Source organism: Xenopus tropicalis, chromosome 3, assembly GCF_000004195.4.
Source record: "Xenopus tropicalis strain Nigerian chromosome 3, UCB_Xtro_10.0, whole genome shotgun sequence".
Lineage (NCBI taxonomy): Eukaryota > Metazoa > Chordata > Amphibia > Anura > Pipidae > Xenopus > Xenopus tropicalis.
In genome coordinates this window covers 94266237-94284942 of record NC_030679.2, presented here as the reverse complement: position 1 = coordinate 94284942, position 18706 = coordinate 94266237, and the positions used below count along the sequence as shown (strand labels likewise).

Sequence of the window (18706 nt, the reverse complement as noted above, 5' to 3'; positions counted from 1 at the left end):
CGACAAGATACGAGCAAATCGTAACGGCTACAAAAAAGTCGCGACAATTCATGCAAGTCATAACGCCTACGAAAAAGTCGCGTCAATTTACGAAAAAGTCGTAATGGTGACGAAAAAAAACGCAAAAAATACGAAAAAGTCGCAAAATGTTCGTTTTCCAATCGGAATTTTTCCCATTTGGATTCGTGGGTTAGTAAATCAGAACCCTTAGTCTTTACATTTTTGTCATTGCGGGAAAACTGTTTTTAGTTAGATATTCTGTTTAATCTATTATTTTGGACTGTGACTGCAACAAACCAAAACACATACAAAATAACATCATATACTCTTTAGAAGAAAAAGCAGGCAGCTAATAATCCCAGTGGGAAACCTGATGACAAAAAAGAAAAGAATAGGGGAAAGAAAAATAATGTTAAACTGTACTTAAGGTGAGGAATGAGACTCACTGAGCCTGCTGTAATTCTTTATACAGCTTGCCAAGTTTCGAATTCATATCCTCTGGGCTGTCCTGTAAAAAAAAGCAAAACAAAATAGAATAGCTCTTAATGGTATTGAGAATCCATACACTTAAATGGAACTTCACTAAGAGGTCTATCACTGTAAAGTAGGCTACTTAATTAAAGTGCAAAGGAGATTTCTCTGTGGATACCGACAAGGTACAGTATGTCCTTAATGCAGTGTTTGTAGTGTCGGACAGAGATGGCAGGGGCCCACCACAAAAACCTGGACCATGGGCCCACTCTGAGAACTTTAATCCTTCCTCTTTTCCCTCAAACGCCTTATTATCCTACTCTCTTTTCTCTACATACTATAATCTATTCTTCCATCTATCAAGCTTCCTTGTTCTCATGCAGAAATAGGGGATGACCATGAAATAGGCTAAATAGTAAGAAACAAGAGGGCCCACTGACACCTGGGCCCACCAGGAGTTTTCCTGGTATCCTGGTGGGCCAGTCCGACACTGAATGTTTGTGTTTTGGCATACTGCAGCTTATTTCATTCATCTTTAGGGTTACTAAACAGACTGCACTGTTAGTTTATTATTTTGTATTTGGACCTCATTGTTATGGCAAGAATTTTGATATGATTTTCATATCAGAGCTATTTATTTAATGTACCCTCCAAAAGGGGCAACTACTAAATCACATAACATGGAGCAAATTGTGAACCTATTTGCTTTGCATTCTTTATCCCCATTTTCTCTTTCACACCAATTTCAGTAGTGTTCACATGAGTGGAGAGGCTACTAGCTGTTTTAGAGTGCCTTTATTCTTAGTGATATATTTCAGGAATATTCTTCCCTACTCTGTGTGCTTCCTTTATTATAGATTTCAGATATTATCCTTTCCTGTGATTTGTATATTTGCAGTTTACCTTGCTATTTCAGATGACACTAACACCCTTCTTGCAGGCTCTTAACTAAACAACATATTTCAGGAAGAATAGGGGTCAGTAGGGAATCTGCATTCTTTTGACTGTTTACTGCACACCCCCAGCTGGCTGATATGTTTTCTACACCTTACACCCGGGGGAGCTATCTCACTGTACATACCACATTAGCCTGGATGTGGCTCTGAAGACACTGCAGATGCTTGTTCTGTTCCTGCTCCTTTATCTGCTCTTTTAAAAGGCTGTTTTCTTTCTTCAGGCTAGAGGTGGAATTTTACATAGACAATGGGTACACAATGCTTCCGTTCACAACACTTGTCTTTTTTTTAAAGGGGACATATTGTGTGAAAAACAATATTGTTGCAATGAATTGTACTCATCTAAATATAGAAGGAATGCACTTTACAGAGTAGTGTTTGGGGGTGATTTATTGAAAATTTCTCAAAAACCCCACTAGCCCCACCCAACTGTTCCATTTCCTGCGGCCTCCTTTCCCAGGCTGTGCAGGGGAGCCTGCGGCACTCAGCATCCTGCACTGTAGGATAGGAACAAATCAGCAGCTAGGCTGACCTGATAGGGAACTGAAGCCTGTCTTTGCTTGCGTGACTGCAGGCCTGTGACTGGCTATCCCCTTCCTACTGTGCTTTTGGCTGGGGTCGTTCGGACACGGCCACCCCTCATTTGAAACACGGCCAGGGACCTAAGAGGCTCTATAGGGAGCTCCAATAAAGGGGCCATTTTTACAGATAGGATTAATATTTAGACCAAAGTGAAACCAGCACCATATATTATTCATAATTGCCTACAAGATTATATTTTTTTTCTTTATCCTATATGTCTCCTTTAAAGGTGGCCATACACGCACCGATAATATCGTACGAAACCTCGTTTCGTACGATATTCGGTGTGTGTATGGTATGTCGGCGAGTCGATCGGACCATAGAATAATCGCAGGAAGCTGCTGATATCGGCCGACTCGCCGATCGGACCATAGAAGGCGCCTGACCAAAATCTCCCTTCAGCGCTGAATCGGCAGAAGGAGGTAGAAATCCTATTGTTTCTACCTCCTTACCTGCCGATTCAGCCCTGAATGGTGTGTGGTGGATCTGAAACATCGTCAGATCGCCACGTGTATGGCCAGCTTAAGGTCCTGTATGAACTGTATCTCTGCAATTATATTACAATACAATATTATCAAAAATGGAGTTCATGAACATTATTTGGTTATAAAACAAAAAATACTGATTATTATGACCCTGTTAGTGCTAGAAAAAAACATTTTCACATGTTTCCTGTTACATTATCTATGACCATTACTATGTTTATAACAATGTGTTTACAAACTCATGATATAACCTGTCTGAATTGTGCTCAATAACAATGCTGAAAGTTTAATCAAAGGCTGCTTATCTCACAATGCAAGCAGACAAGATAACCACATTATATACTACTACAAGGTTAATGACCCATAAATGCACAGCCCGACCAACCTGCTGATAGCCATCCTGAGTTCAGCCAGCTCCTCTGCATCTGTTTGTAGGAGTTCATAATCTTGGAGGATCTCAGAGTGCTGCATATAAAAAAATGGATGAATAGATGAGGGAAAGCCAATGGCAGAGTAAACTCTCAAGAATCTTCACATCATTATGATATAGAGCCCAAAACTGAACTAGTTGTGTGCTTCAAATGCCAGAACTTTAAAACCTTCATTAGAGGATTAACACACTGCTTAACAAGAAAGATATACCACATTTTCCAAATGAATCATGTAATAATGCTCACTACTATCACGTTGCCTGTTCCCTCAAATATCATCCTAGATCACCTTGATCTAATGCTCTAAAGAAGAAGCCAGTTGTTCATAGTCTGGACTTTCTAAAAGATTCAGAGGAAATCCTCTACATGCAGCAGCACCAGTTATACATATAAAATGACAAACCGCAGACAAGCAGATTTTTGACTGAAAGATTGACACTGACTTTTAAAGGTGTAAAAACTTGAGTGCACGTGCAGGAAAAGACAACTTGCAGGGCTTTTAGGGCAATTTAAGAATATGGAAAATCTATAACTCTTTTGAGCACAATAGGCAAGAAAAGTATTTATTAGAGTTGTGCACCAGACTGAATGGCAAACAAACTGAACTCTTTCTTTAAACAAAGAATTTTTACATGCACAGGTTAGACTTAACTGGTATTATATTATAAATACATAACTGATTCACTATAAGGTTAATTAACTATTACTTCCACTAGAAATGAAACTTCATCTCACAGGCCTGGGTGACACTTTAGAGAACCCAGATATGTAAGATGAAAGACTCCCTTTTTCCCTGGATCATTATCTACCTGCCTCCAAGGGATGAGCATTCCTTGCCACTGACAGCATGGTCATTGTGGTTGCTGGAGGACAAAAAAAGACCACAGGGAGCAAAGTGATGAAAAACACAAAAAAATAAAAGGCATTAAAATTGGCACCAGTTCCATTAGCTGCACCTGCCTATTGTTCAAGCCATGTTCTTTAGCCAGTCCTAAAGATTACTAGCTGCTTCCTGCAGTCTGATGGATTATGTTTACCCAACCCAAGAGGAATGTATTACAGGCATCCTGCAATTGAAGTCAGATGAAAGACTGAAAATATGACCACAGATAACACTGCCAGCCGGTTGTAGTAAATGCAGCTGAATTAATCCTTTACACCCAAAATCTTAGAAGGCAATGATAATTATGTCCTGGAGAACCTGTTCTTAATCTTTTGCAAACCCTTGTTTGACATGCATTAGCCTGTTTCTCTCTGTCCTGCCCCACACTGTTATTATTAAAATTAGTATTTATAGAGCAGTACTGTACATTGTACAGGGAATAACATAAATTTTACAACAAACAGCAACAAACTGATTACAAACAATGGCACAATCATAAACAACCAAAACACAAGCCACTGCCACTAAGAACCTGGGTTTGGGGCACAAGTGATACACAAGGTTATAGGCCATGTAGCTTCAATAATACATTTTTAATATTAGACACAATATGGAATATCACAGAATGAAAGAGGAGTTAAAGTAGCAAGGAAGAATAGGGTTAAGTATGTCTAAAAAATTGGGGTTCAAGAGCATGTACAAAAAAGGGTCAAAGGGAACAATAGTGTTAGGGCTGTGGCTCACAGGGGAGATTACATAATCGCCGGTGGGATGGCATTTCGGGGAGATTAGTCGCCCGCGACAAGGGAGATTCCAAAGACGGGACACAAGTGGTGTAAATTCTGGAGTAGCTCACGCTTAAAGGAAAGGCCAGGCATAGGTTCTATAAGTATCAGCAGATGGGTAGTTTGTGGAGTTGTCTGCACAGGGGGTTTGAAGGTGCTGCGAGTAACACCCCCTGGGACATGCAAGGAGTTGCTGGGCCAAAAATTATTATTGAAACAAAAAAAGGGGGATACATATGCTCATAAGAAAGGGGGTTTAAATCAAATCTCACCCATAGTATAGTTGGGCCCAGGTGCTCATGCCCCAGACCTTCAGCCAGAGGGAGCCATCATGGATACACTGAAAACATCAATAGGCAGGCACTCCGGGATTTCAGGTATAAAAAATTGCAGAAGTTCACAAAAAATAAAGTAAAATCAAAGTATATTTATTTAAAGCTAACACATGTAACAGCAGGCCTTACGCGTTTCGTACCATGCGGTACTTAATCATAGGCTGAATGAACAGTTGCTCACAAAAAGTATTTAAAGCATGAGAGGCCAATGATCATTTAGATGTGATTAGCCAATCACAGCACAGAATTAATTAAGTAAAAACACATAGTCAAACATTTAAAGAAAAAAGCATGTGTTAGTAGCAGTATGTACCCTAAAGTATGTCTAGAAGATTGAGAGAAAGAGGATATACCCCGACTATTCTCAATACAGCATATAAAAGAGCAGCCTCTAAAAACAGAAACCATCTCTTTAATAGATATAAATTTACTGATAGTAGTAATAAACCTTCAGTAAATTTTACACAATCTACCTCAACTAAACCTAAAGACACTTTCAATACTCTGTCATGTATACTTACATATAGTCCACAATACAATATGAATAAAAATATTGTGGACAAGAATCTAGCCATACTAAAGACAGACCCGATTCTTAGGTCTATTTTGAACAATGGCATAAAATTTATCTCTAGGCGAAATGAAACAATAGGGAACAGACTGTCACCTAGCATGATTCAAGATAATGTACCAGAAAGAACGTGGCTATCCATAAAAGGATGCTTTACTTGTGGGGCAAAAAGATGTATTACTTGCAAATTTGTGACTAAAACAGATACATTTGCTTCAACAATTACTAAAAAGACCTATGTAATCAAACACTTTATAAATTGTAACACAAGAAATGTAATTTACCTTCTCACCTGTAAAAACTGTGGGAAACAATACGTAGGACAGACGAGTAGAAGATTTAAAGAAAGAATCCGTGAACATGTTTTGAACATTACGGATATTAAATCTCATACACCAGTAGCAAGACACTTCCACGAGTGCTCTAACAGATCCTTACAATATTTTTCTGCTATAGGTATTGATAGGGTTCTCCCAAACCCCAGAGGAGGTAATATTGTTAATACACTTATAAAAAAAAGAAACAAAGTGGATTTTCTTTCTCAACACTAGACAGCCGCAAGGCTTGAACTTTGATTATGATGTATCTTGTTATGTTTGAATGTATTCTATACATATAACTCTATCTGGAGTTACATATATTTATTATTTTTTATATAGTAAACAATATAGGAAATTCTAAAATTAGTGTGATTCCTATATTGTTTAAATGAATCTCTTTATAAGTATACTTTTTTGTCTAAAAGACATTTATATAAAAAATATACAGACATTTTTTGAGATAATTCACCCTATTATATACTTTAGGGTACATACTGCTACTAACACATGCTTTTTTCTTTAAATGTTTGACTATGTGTTTTTACTTAATTAATTCTGTGCTGTGATTGGCTAATCACATCTAAATGATCATTGGCCTCTCATGCTTTAAATACTTTTTGTGAGCAACTGTTCATTCAGCCTATGATTAAGTACCGCATGGTACGAAACGCGTAAGGCCTGCTGTTACATGTGTTAGCCACGTTCTTTCTGGTACATTATCTTGAATCATGCTAGGTGACAGTCTGTTCCCTATTGTTTCATTTCGCCTAGAGATAAATTTTATGCCATTGTTCAAAATAGACCTAAGAATCGGGTCTGTCTTTAGTATGGCTAGATTCTTGTCCACAATATTTTTAATCATATTGTATTGTGGACTATATGTAAGTATACATGACAGAGTATTGAAAGTGTCTTTAGGTTTAGTTGAGGTAGATTGTGTAAAATTTACTGAAGGTTTATTACTACTATCAGTAAATTTATATCTATTAAAGAGATGGTTTCTGTTTTTAGAGGCTGCTCTTTTATATGCTGTATTGAGAATAGTCGGGGTATATCCTCTTTCTCTCAATCTTCTAGACATACTTTAGGGTACATACTGCTACTAACACATGCTTTTTTCTTTAAATGTTTGACTATGTGTTTTTACTTAATTAATTCTGTGCTGTGATTGGCTAATCACATCTAAATGATCATTGGCCTCTCATGCTTTAAATACTTTTTGTGAGCAACTGTTCATTCAGCCTATGATTAAGTACCGCATGGTACGAAACGCGTAAGGCCTGCTGTTACATGTGTTAGCTTTAAATAAATATACTTTGATTTTACTTTATTTTTTGTGAACTTCTGCAATTTTTTATACCTGAAATCCCGGAGTGCCTGCCTATTGATGTTTTCGGTGTATCCAAAAATTATTATTGACTGCTTATGAATTTAAATGTGGGTGACAAATCTCCCTATGTGCCATCATCCTAAGTGTCTTGCCTCCAGGGGAAGAGGGTGACATTTTTGTTTTGAGAGGCTACCAATAAATTACTTTCCATGTAACTGTATACTTATAGATGATGGTTTGTCTTTTTTGGGGGGAAGCTAAGCCTTCCTAAACCTCCATTAATCTCCACCCATGTTGCTTCCTTGGATGGTGGATTTAGTCCAAGAGCTCCTGAGCTATTTAGTCAATTTTAAGAAATATGCTTCTACTATGTCTTTCAGCATGTCCAAGAGGTAGGAAAGTCCCATATTTTTGGGGGTTGACAAAATAATTTTATAGAGCCATATACAATTAAAGCATAAATAATTTTCCTTTGATAAAATAATTATTTCATATTCAGATTGCATAAAAAGGTATATCATTAAACGGGAATCATTCAGTTTACAAGAGGTTGTAGAGAGACATTGAGAGAAAGACACATACGTAATAATTTAAAAAGTATAAATCAGCAAAGCAAGGGTATGCATTTGAAATGGAAGATCTATAGGGAAAAGCCTCTTCCTCTGCTGGTAAGAGGGAGAATTAAAATTTGACAAACCAAGCCTGGCTCATGTGTGGCATTTGCCAAGAGCAGGCTTACCACAAAGCACTACATCATTAGATTGATGGCCCTGTACCTTATTTGTTGTACTAGAGCAAAGAGCCTTTGCCTGTTCCAGTTGTTCTTCTGTGCTTTTTAAATTAACAGCAGTCTGCTGCCACCTTTCCTTCCAATACAGAGTGAGCTGCTGCTGCTCCTGGATCTGGGAGCCGAGCTGTTCATGTGCTTGTTCCAGTGAAACCTGCAGGTTCTGGCAATGGGTACGTAGGTTATCCCTCTCTTCTATTAACTGCGCCTGAGAAGATCTGTGAACCAACAACAGAACAAATATACAGGGGCTGCTTATGGACAAATGTATCACTATATGGGTGTTAATATTCTAGGCATTCCTGATGTTGAATCCTTAAACAAAAGCGTTCCTTTCCACAGAGCTGCCATCAGAAACTTTGGGGCCCCGTACAAGTTAATTACATGCCCCCCTGCCATGAAGAAAAGTCGTTTTCCACTCAGGTGGAAAAAAAAGGCTATATACAGGCACACAGACACAGACACACACATTGCCTGATGATTGGTATCGCTATGGGTTGCTACACCTGGGCAGGTAGTGGAGTCCTACAAAGCTGTTGGAGAGGTTGATTTATGTGGGGCTACTTTACTTTACAACAGGTTTACTTCACCCTTAAGGGATATGGTGCTATAATTTACAAGGAAAGGGCTAAGTATGCTTATCTAAAATCATTTGCACAACTGTCTAAAAAATGTTTATTTTTGTGTTTTTACAGATAACAAGATAACATCAATAAAGACTTTCATAAAATGAGGTATCACCGTCAGAACCGAAAGACTTTTTTACTAATAGGTTAATATGGCTATGGAGTTCACTATCAAGAGAGCCAGTAATGGTTGATTCATTGGTGGAGTTAAACAAATAAGGACATATGAGGTTATAATTACTACACAAAAAACTAGGGACTAATACAAACTTCCACCTAATCAATATTCAGCAATTTTAGGAGATAGGAGGCTGTCCTCTAGATTAAAATGGTTTGGCAATGTTGAATCTGAAGAAAACACATTAAAGGACATATAAATCACACACAAAAATTTAACAAGAGAACAGCCTCTTTGAAATCTTTTAATCCCTGCCACATTGGTTGTCCAGAGGTTAATAGTAAGGCTGCAACATCTCCTTAATCACTTAGATTTGCTCCTCCTCCTGTAACCCACTCGCCCCCTCCCTCAGGAATTTTCTTTGGCTTTTGGCTCCTGGGCATGCTCAGTTCTTCCCAGCTCGGATTACTAAACACACCCTCCAGTCTAGCAGCCAATGAAGAGATGGCATTGCTGGTTCCTATAGAAACTCAGATCTAGATGTCCACTCCTATTTTTTTCCTCCTAACCTCCTCTCCTGAGCTCAGCTTAACCATTACAGTGCTCAATCAAAGCAGAACTTTTTTGCAAATGCCTGTGTGAGCCTACATTCTTGATAAAATGTACACAATAGGGGGCTTTATGCACATATGCTGTTTGCAGATTTAAATGTAACTGATAATGTGTCAGAGGGAATATGGCCACCGGATGAAAGCTGCTATTTGTTAGAAGAAATTGTGATGGTGCTAGCAAACTGAGGGGATATATGCAGGACAAATGCTGCCATTTGGGTGGTGGTGATGTGCCCAACTGATATACATTGTAGGCAAATGTAGGCTTTACATGTCCTTTAAAAATAGAAAATATTAAAATAAAAGTATATTACAAAGACAAGAATGTTAAGTCAGCTAATTAAACTCATAAATTCTCATCTGCACCTGAGCTCTTGGATGCTCTGGCTCTCCCCATGTTCCTCCACAGTTGACATCAGCAGCTCTTTCTCACCCAAGAGCTGGGAACGTTCTGCCTCCAAGGCAGCTGTAAGGTTGGTTGAAATCTTGTGTTCTGCCTGGAGCTGATGCAGTTCATCCAGGGTGCGCTGGAGTGTATGCTGTGTCTGTCCCAGTTCAGCAGTCAGTTTCTCATTCACCTTATGGGAAAGCCATGGACAATGTAAATAAGACAAATTAGTTGTAACTTTATTGCAGCCCGTTCCATTCCAGTTTTTATGTGATACGATGTAAATGATTTGTTTCCTATACAGTGGTGTGAAAAACTATTTGATTTCTTATTCTTTTGCATGTTTGTCACACAAAATGTTTCTGATCATCAAACACATTTAACTATTAGTCAAAGATAACACAAGTGAACACAAAATGCAGTTTTTAAATGAGGGTTTTTATTATTTAGGGAGAAAAAAAATCCAAACCTACATGGCGATGTGTGAAAAAGTAATTGCCCCCTGAACCTAATAACTGGTTGGGCCACCCTTAGCAGCAATAACTGCAATCAAGCGTTTGCGATAACTTGCAACGAGTCTTTTACAGCGCTCTGGAGGAATTTTGGCCCACTCATCTTTGCAGAATTGTTGTAATTCAGCTTTATTTGAGGGTTTTCTAGCATGAACCGCCTTTTTAAGGTCATGCCACAACATCTCAATAGGATTCAGGTGGATTTGCTGGTGTGTTTTGGGTCATTGTCCTGCTGCAGCACCCAAGATCGCTTCAGCTTGAGTTGACGAACAGATGGCCGGACATTCTCCTTCAGGATTTTTTAGTAGACAGTAGAATTCATGGTTCCATCTATCACAGCAAGCCTTCCAGGTCCTGAAGCAGCAAAACAACCCCAGACCATCACACTACCACCACCATATTTTACTGTTGGTATGATGTTCTTTTTCTGAAATGCTATGTTACTTTTACGCCAGATGTAACAGGACACGCACCTTCCAAAAAGTTCAACTTTTGTCTCGTCGGTCCACAAGGTATTTTCTCAAAAGTGTTGGCAATCATTGAGATGTTTTTTAGCAAAATTGAGACGAGCCATAATGTTCTTTTTGCTTAAAAGTGGTTTGCGTCTTGGAAATCTGCCATGCAGGCCGTTTTTGCCCAGTCTCTTTCTTATGGTGGAGTCGTGAACACTGACCTTAATTGAGGCAAGTGAGGCCTGCAGTTCTTTAGATGTTGTCCTGGGGTCTTTTGTGGCCTCTCGGATGAGTTGTCTCTGCGCTCTTGGGGTAATTTTGGTCGGCCGGCCATTCCTGGGAAGGTTCACCACTGTTCCATGTTTTTGCCATTTGTGGATAATGGCTCTCACTGTGGTTCGCTGGAGTCCCAAAGCTTTAGAAATGGCTTTATAACCTTTACCAGACTGATAGATCTCAATTACTTTTGTTCTCATTTGTTCCTCAATTTCTTTGGATCTTGGCATGATATCTAGCTTTTGAGGTGCTTTTGGTCTACTTCTCTGTGTCAGGTAGCTCCTATTTAAGTGATTTCTTGATTGAAACAGGTGTGGCAGTAATCAGGCCTGGGGGTGACTACAGAAATTGAACTCAGGTGTGATAAACCACAGTTAAGTTATTTTTTAACAAGGGGGGCAATCACTTTTTCACACAGGGCCATGTAGATTTGGAGTTTTTTTTCTCCCTTAATAACGTAAACCTTCATTTAAAAACTGCATTTTGTGTTCAATTATGTTATCTTTGACTAATAGTTAACGGTTTTTGATGAGCAGAAACATTTAAGTGTGACAAACATGCAAAAGAATAAGAAATCAGGAAGGGGGCAAATAGTTTTTCACACCACTGTATCTGATAAAGAAGCAGCATTTGGTCTCATGCCATCTTTCAGATTACAGTGTAAGAACAGTGGCTGGGGGGGCCCTTTTGATCTACATGTGACACACATAGATATTGGCAAGCTAAGCAGTAATGCAAAAAAAAAACCAATTTACAACGAAAAAGAGCTCAAGGGAATTGGTAATGATATTGTCATCAGGCTCGCATTTAATGGCTGTGCTACTTCAGTAAAGGGTCTTCATCTTAATGATGTATTCTTATTACTTGTTAATATAACAGTATAGGAACAAAATGACCCAAGCACCTCACAGAAGTACGAGAATGAAGACATTCATTCATTTTTGGAAAATTAAAAAAGCACATGAAGTAATTAATGAAAAAAACACCCCTGCCATTTTGTACCACCTTCAGTTTTAATATCATGAGGGTGATTAATGCTCACCATAATGTACTGCTGGTACTGTTGGTTTCAGTTACACAGAAATAAACTATATATTTTTCATGTGTAAATGTTGTGTGGGAATCATTATTATTATTAACCTTTATTTATTTAGCACCAACATAATCTCCATACTTTACACAACCAATTTTTTTAGCTACTCTAAATATAATTTCTTCATATACGTGTATCCCTCATGGGTTGCAGTGTGCAACTTCAGTCTATTTTTGTAGATACTGGGTCACTGGTGTGGTCAACATATTACAGGTCATTTAGGAAAGGCAGACTACAAAGTGAAAAACAGCAGAATACAGCACTTCCTGTGTTTGGCAGCACTGTATTTGTAATGGGTGGGAGGGGTGAGGCTTGTAGGGTTCCATAACATGCAAATCATTCAGACATGCAGGTTGGGGAGCAGCAGAGGTACAACAGGGCCCTGTCCTTAGTGCAGACAGTCAGGACAAGGCTGGCCTGCACCCACCAACACTGCACTCTGCACCTTGCGACAGATGTTTTATCTATTGTGAGGAACAGATCATAGCTATTCCCTTAGGCAGAAGTGCTCTGTGCAATGGGGCATGCTATTGTGCTCCTTAGTGCTCTTGCGCTTTTGCCCAGGGGGGATAGAAAATGCGCGTGTGACTGTTAGTAGGGATGTGAAAAGACTAATTTGGAAGGAATAAAAAAAAAAAAAAAAAAAATATATATATATATACTGTATATATATATATATATATATATATATATAATACAAAAAGGTACCCAGCCGAAACGTTAGTTTTTTGACCAATAAAAATTGTTTATTTTCTTATAAGTCCTGTGAGTGCGGGGTACCTTTTTGTATTATCTTTATTATAATTCTGCACCCAGGCATCCTTACCTCTGATACGTGAGTGCCTGATTTCCTTGGACTTTATATATATATATATATATATATATATAAAGAGAGTAATATTGTATTGGTGGTACAACAAATTCTGTTTTACCTTTTCCCTTTACTGCTTCCATTTTTAATTTATGTTAACTTTAGGAGCATGTTAAGATTACTTGTTGTACATTAATTCTACACATGGCTCTTGGATTATGAATGTGAAAACACCGTGCAAAACTATGTTAGGACATTTTGTACCCCTGATTTTTTGTTTTAGCAGTTTTAAAATAATCTACACTAAAAATAACAAATGTTTGCCTATGTAGACCATCTGTAATAGAAAAAACATTTCTCCGTTCTGCTTTCATTTCATTGTGACCTCTAGGGGGCAAGGAACGCCTTCTCTGTATATTTACCACTTGCTAATGTACCTTGTAATTTATCAACTGCATGATATTTACTTTATATTCTAGCTTGTAACTTTGTAAAGCTCTGCATACCTAGTGGCACAATGTAAATACAAGTATATTCCAACTGATCTAACAGGCTATGACAGAGGGTCACAGTGCAGTCAGTATAATATATCTCAAGCTGTATCAGGTTATGGAAATATGATAGCCATAACTGAATCTTATAGCACAAAGGGATTATAGTGCTGCAACATTCACCTTTACAAGGTAAAGTATTTTGCAGAGACAAAAGCCCGTTAATTCTGTGATAAGCTAAGATTAAGAATTACTACTCCAATAGGCAATGGCACACAGGTTAATTTGGGCACTTTGGTACCAGTGTTTATCAGTAAATCAAGGGATGGCGCCACATTATCTAGTTTGCATCCCCACCATTGCCTACTATAGCAATCACCTAAAAATGCTTCTGCGATTATTTGTCAGATTTCCCCCTGCTATACCAGCCCAACTTTACACACCTGTTTCAGCATCACCAGCTCCTCCTTCATCTGAACCTTCTCCTGGTCCTGACGGTTTGACTGGGCTTTAGCTCCTACCAGCTCAATGTGAAGGTCACTGACCTGGTCATTAAACCCCTCCTGACCCCTCTGAGCCCGTTCTAGTTCGAGAGACAATTCCTGATTTCGCCTAGTCAGCTCCACCTTGTCCTGCAGAGAAAAAAAGGGTGAAGTAAACTTTGGTCACAGCAGAAAACTGGGGAAGAACTTGCTCTCAATATAAACAACATACAACTTGTCAATATTTTAATCTTGAAACTTTTCCTTTTCCCTTGAAAACATATATAACAGTAGCAATGCAGTGGATAACAAAGACCATGCATATCTCCCTATACCCACCCATGGAGGGTTAAAACTTAACTTTAAAGTTAGTGATAAAGGGTTTTCACACCCTAGTGTTCATGGTCATAATTCTGCAAAGAAAATTGTTGTGATTTTGTTCATTAAGGCAGACTTGGCATATATGGTGGATATGGTAGGGCAGTTTGGCTGAATTTTGCTTTAATGCTTCTTCATCAATGCATCTGCTGGCAAGTATCTGTATACGCTGCTTTGTTAGTTAATCTACATTGTTAGATTATTTTCAGTCTGTCCATCCTAGACACACAACATCATTTGCTGATGCCATTTTTATATTAGCTTGTTAAGGCCTTTAGCTAAATAGATTAATCTATTAACAATTATTAGTATGAATACCTTAGTGGAAGGAGTTATAACTCAGAAATAATCAGTGCAGTTTGACCGAGTAGATTGTAAAACGCAAAATGGGTTTACTCTAAAGGGATTTTTTTATGGGAAAACATGTTTTTTTCAAAATGCATCTGTTGATATTGCTCCTCCAACAAAATCCTGCATTGAAACCTGTTTTATAAAATAGCAAACAGATTTTTTATATTTAATTTTGAAATTTGATGAGGGGCTAGACATGTTCCCAATAGAGTGTGGAATTATTAAAGTTGCAAGTTGATTTGCAGTGTATGCAGCAGACTGTTTTACACTTTTCAGACTGTTTACATTAAATACTTTAACTGCGAACACTTGTTGAAGCAAACACCCCCCTTTGGTATATGTATCTCAACTGAATTTATGTATACAGTGTGTTAATATGCAGAGGGGCCCCTCTGAACTCCATGCCTTGTTTTTTATGGGCTAGGATAATTTTATTATTTGTGACTTGGTAATAAACTGCATGTCACATTTTTAACATTGTTATGATTTGTACATAGGATTATTGAGTTAGTGGTACCCACTGGATTAAGTCTTTTTGTTTGGTGGTATAATTAATTCTATTAAGTATAAACACCAAATATCAGATCAGCACTTAAAAATATTAAATTAAAAATATCCAAGTCCGGCTCATGACTCCTCCAGTTACATGGAGTAGGAGAAACAATAGCTTATCTGAAAGCACAATGCACTGAGATGGCTGCCTACTCACCAATATTACAGCTAAAAAAATAAATGTATTGGTTTAACATTATTTTTTTAAATGGTAGAGTTAATTATTTGCAGTGTAATATAGTAATAAAAACTATACCATAAAAATCATGGCAGAATCCCTTTAAGAAAGGAAGTGTACAAAGTGCAAAAAAACAGGCCTATTTTTTGCACACTTCATCCCTTCAATGTATAATGGCTGCCGGTCTCTTTGCACTGTTATAAAACCACGTATACTGGTATGTCCTGAGGATGATAGTTGAAAAACACTGGTATCTGCTTGAAACAATACAACAGGGTAATATTTTGTTGTTATCAATCTTACCTGCAGAACCCGTTCCCTGTCAGAATGTGCAATATTTAGCCTTAAATTCAGATCTTTAACCTTTTCCTCCAATCTCATAATCTTTGAGGACACGAGCTCCTTCTCCTAACAATGTTAACATATGACAAAAGTATCACTCATTGGGGAAAGTAACTTGACACATTCCATGCTAATTCCAGCCCCCCCAAGGATTTTTATAGCAACCCAGGACCACCAACTACTCCCCAAACCACGTTTGATGCCATCATTTTAATGCCTTTTGCCACCTATCCCCCACTTTACTCCAAATATTTGGTAAACTGGATATCTGACTCAATATGAAACCAGCTGCCCAACACAGGTGTACCTGATGTAATACATAACTCCCAACATTTTGATAATGAAAAGAGGTACAAAAAGAAATGGGGCGCGCAGCGCGCTGAAATTTTTTGACCACCCATTTTTTGCGACCACACCCCCTAAATACCACTCCCATTTGACTAAATTTGGCAGGTTATTTAAAGTTTGAACACATTTCTGGGGGTTTTGGGGTCTTGTTTATGTGTTATTACAGTTTTGTTAAAAAAAACTGTTAGTGCAGGTGTGGCTTGCTAACTTTCTGGGCTCTCTGCCAAAAACTACTTATTTAATTAAATTTGTATCTTTTTTAGGGTTTAGTGCAGGAGATCAAAGGGAAATGAGGGACTTTTCAGTAAGAATCAGAGGGACTGTCCCAATGAAATTTGGGACAGTTGGGAGCTATGGTAATACATAGTTATGGTTAATAATACCAATATAAGTATTTTTGTTTGATTTTTATTTTCATTATTCTGCCCCTAGTAATTTTACTTGTGGACCAATCTCCATTTTTTTACTCCTATAATTACTAGAGACTGCCCGCTGCAGTATAAAAGTGAAACTTATGCTTTTTTAAAAAAAATCTTCTGTGGCTGATTTCCTGTAATTTGTAATTTCAACACAGTTCAATCAACTTATATTTGAAAATATGGCACCTATACAGTTCCTTGAGCCATACCAGACTGGTAGTGTTTAGGTTCAGTTGCAGATTTGCCAGCTCTTCTTGCAGATCTTTTTGAGCCCGGAGTGTGTCTGTTACCCTCTGGTTTGCATCATTGGTTTGGCTAAAGGCCTGCTGACTCCCCTTAAAATGAAAATAATCTGTGATAAATTGATTTGTTATTGAATTGTTACCCAAAATACTAAGAGACTAAGCTGTATTTATGACAAAAATAATCTAAACGAAAACATAAAAAGGATATTTCAAGGATACACAGTTACACTACACTACCAATCATAGCTTTTATATGCACACTGTCATCGTTGATAAAAATGTGAGGTTCAGTGCACCTTTATAGGCTACAGACATGGCCTACAGTTTGGTAAATATTGGAGATGTATTTAAATTTTATCTCGAAATAGTTACATTTTTAATAGAATGTTGAATATGGCTTAACTTTTAGGGACATACTGTATATAAAAAGGTATGTAAACTATTGATGCCTCAAAATAAAATCGGTGTATTTACAAAGGGGTTGTTAAACAAGGCCTCAGTATAGTGTGATACTAAACAGAATGGTGAATGGCAAATTTTCCTTCAAGGCAACAAAACTAATTTAACCACCTCTCTCAATATCCTTAGTTCCTCAACAGATTGAGTCTTCTCTGCGTCCAGGACTTTGACTCGATTTCGAAGGTAGAGTAGATTCTCACGTGCAGTTCTTAGTTCTCGACTTAGTTCATCATTTTCCTTTAAGTCCTCAGTGCAAAAAAAGTTTGTTGTTTATACAATTATATTAACAACCAGAAATCACAATCAGAAGCCAGAGATCATTTACAGCTGCATATGCGATTGCAGAAAAATTGATGCAGTCATTGTTCAAATCAAAATAACATTAAATGGATATGATATGAACTTAGAAAATCCCTGCAAATCCAAGGGGCACCAATCAATTAACTAAAAAGCTTGTATGTCTACAATGCCATTAAATGTGTATGATGGACCTGTTACACTAAAATAATCCATTTCTTTTATGTATGAAGTACTGTTAAGTCATGAAATACAGCAATCTTACAACATTTGCATGGCTAATAATGATCACTAAATAAACATGATTTTGATAAATTGTGCAACTAGATGCAGATTGTTATAGAAATGTTAGATAGCGGCATCTTTTTTATAACCAAGTCCTAGGGGCAGATTTGTCAAAATGTGAGTTTAGAGCTTAAAGGAGAAGGAAAGGCTAAGTCACTTGGGGGTGCCAAAATGTTAGGCACCTCCCAGTAACTTTAATTGCTTACCTTTTTCCCCCGGGCTGGTGCCCCTGTTAGCAGAAAACCGCACCAGCCCAGGGTACCTGCAGCGAGCATTTCCTTCTTCCTTGTTCCTTCTGTTGTCAAAATCCCTGGGCCAGCGCATGCGCAGTAGAGTAAAAAGCCGACTGTTTTGTTAAAGTTCGGCTTTTCACTCTACTGCGCATGTGCAAGCGTGTGAAGAAGGAAGGGGAGACGCTCACAGCTACCCCGGGCTGGTGTGGTTTTTCTCCTAACAGTGTAAGTGATTAAAGTCACTTGGGGGTGCCTAACATTTTGGCACCCCCAAGTGACTTAGCCTTTCCTTCTCCTTTAATACATAAAAACTCACCCACGTTCTATTCATTCCTATGGGATTTTTAGAAACATTTATCAATAGGTAAAAGACAGAGTTCAGTATTTAATAAACATGCTTATAAAAATCTCATGAATAGAACAAGTGTGAGTTTTAATGTATTAAGCTCTAAACTCACATTTTGATAAATCTGCCCCCTAGTGTCTAACTCTCTTTCAAAAGTTGTTGTAAAGTTACCATTGGAGTCTTCTGATACTTTAGTACACTGGTGTAGTTAAGATTTTCCAGGTTAGATTTGGTCTTCATCACTTCCATTTCTAGATTAATAATCCTAGCAATAAAATTATATTAATTAATTACTGTATATTATATTCCAGAGATGCAGCTTTATAATATACAGCTTTTCTTTTTTGGATGATTCTTTTGAGAAACATACTGGTATATGACAATTATAGGTAACATACAAACTCACAGAATCTTTAATAATTTCAGCAAACAATGTTCCTCTTCATTAATTCATAAACTTAATTCATGTAATTGTTA

The 18706-nt window shown here is 37.7% G+C and overlaps 1 protein-coding gene across 3 annotated transcripts in view; it reads right to left on the bottom strand.

Moving 5' to 3' along the window:
- LOC100496327 (rho-associated protein kinase 1) overlaps positions 1–18706 on the bottom strand; it is a 47948-nt gene that overhangs the window by 21187 nt on the left and 8055 nt on the right. The window contains exons 6-15 of one of the 3 annotated variants that reach the window (XM_002938880.4): positions 18401–18494; positions 17180–17314; positions 16574–16699; positions 15559–15663; positions 13758–13946; positions 9658–9869; positions 7926–8154; positions 2880–2959; positions 1553–1649; positions 447–508 (exon numbers count right to left, since the gene is read on the bottom strand). In XM_002938880.4, the coding sequence (XP_002938926.3) occupies positions 447–508; positions 1553–1649; positions 2880–2959; positions 7926–8154; positions 9658–9869; positions 13758–13946; positions 15559–15663; positions 16574–16699; positions 17180–17314; positions 18401–18494 (1329 nt within the window). The remainder of the gene's footprint in view (positions 1–446; positions 509–1552; positions 1650–2879; positions 2960–7925; positions 8155–9657; positions 9870–13757; positions 13947–15558; positions 15664–16573; positions 16700–17179; positions 17315–18400; positions 18495–18706) is intronic. The other 2 variants (XM_012966921.2, XM_031899137.1) reach the window with 2 other exon arrangements.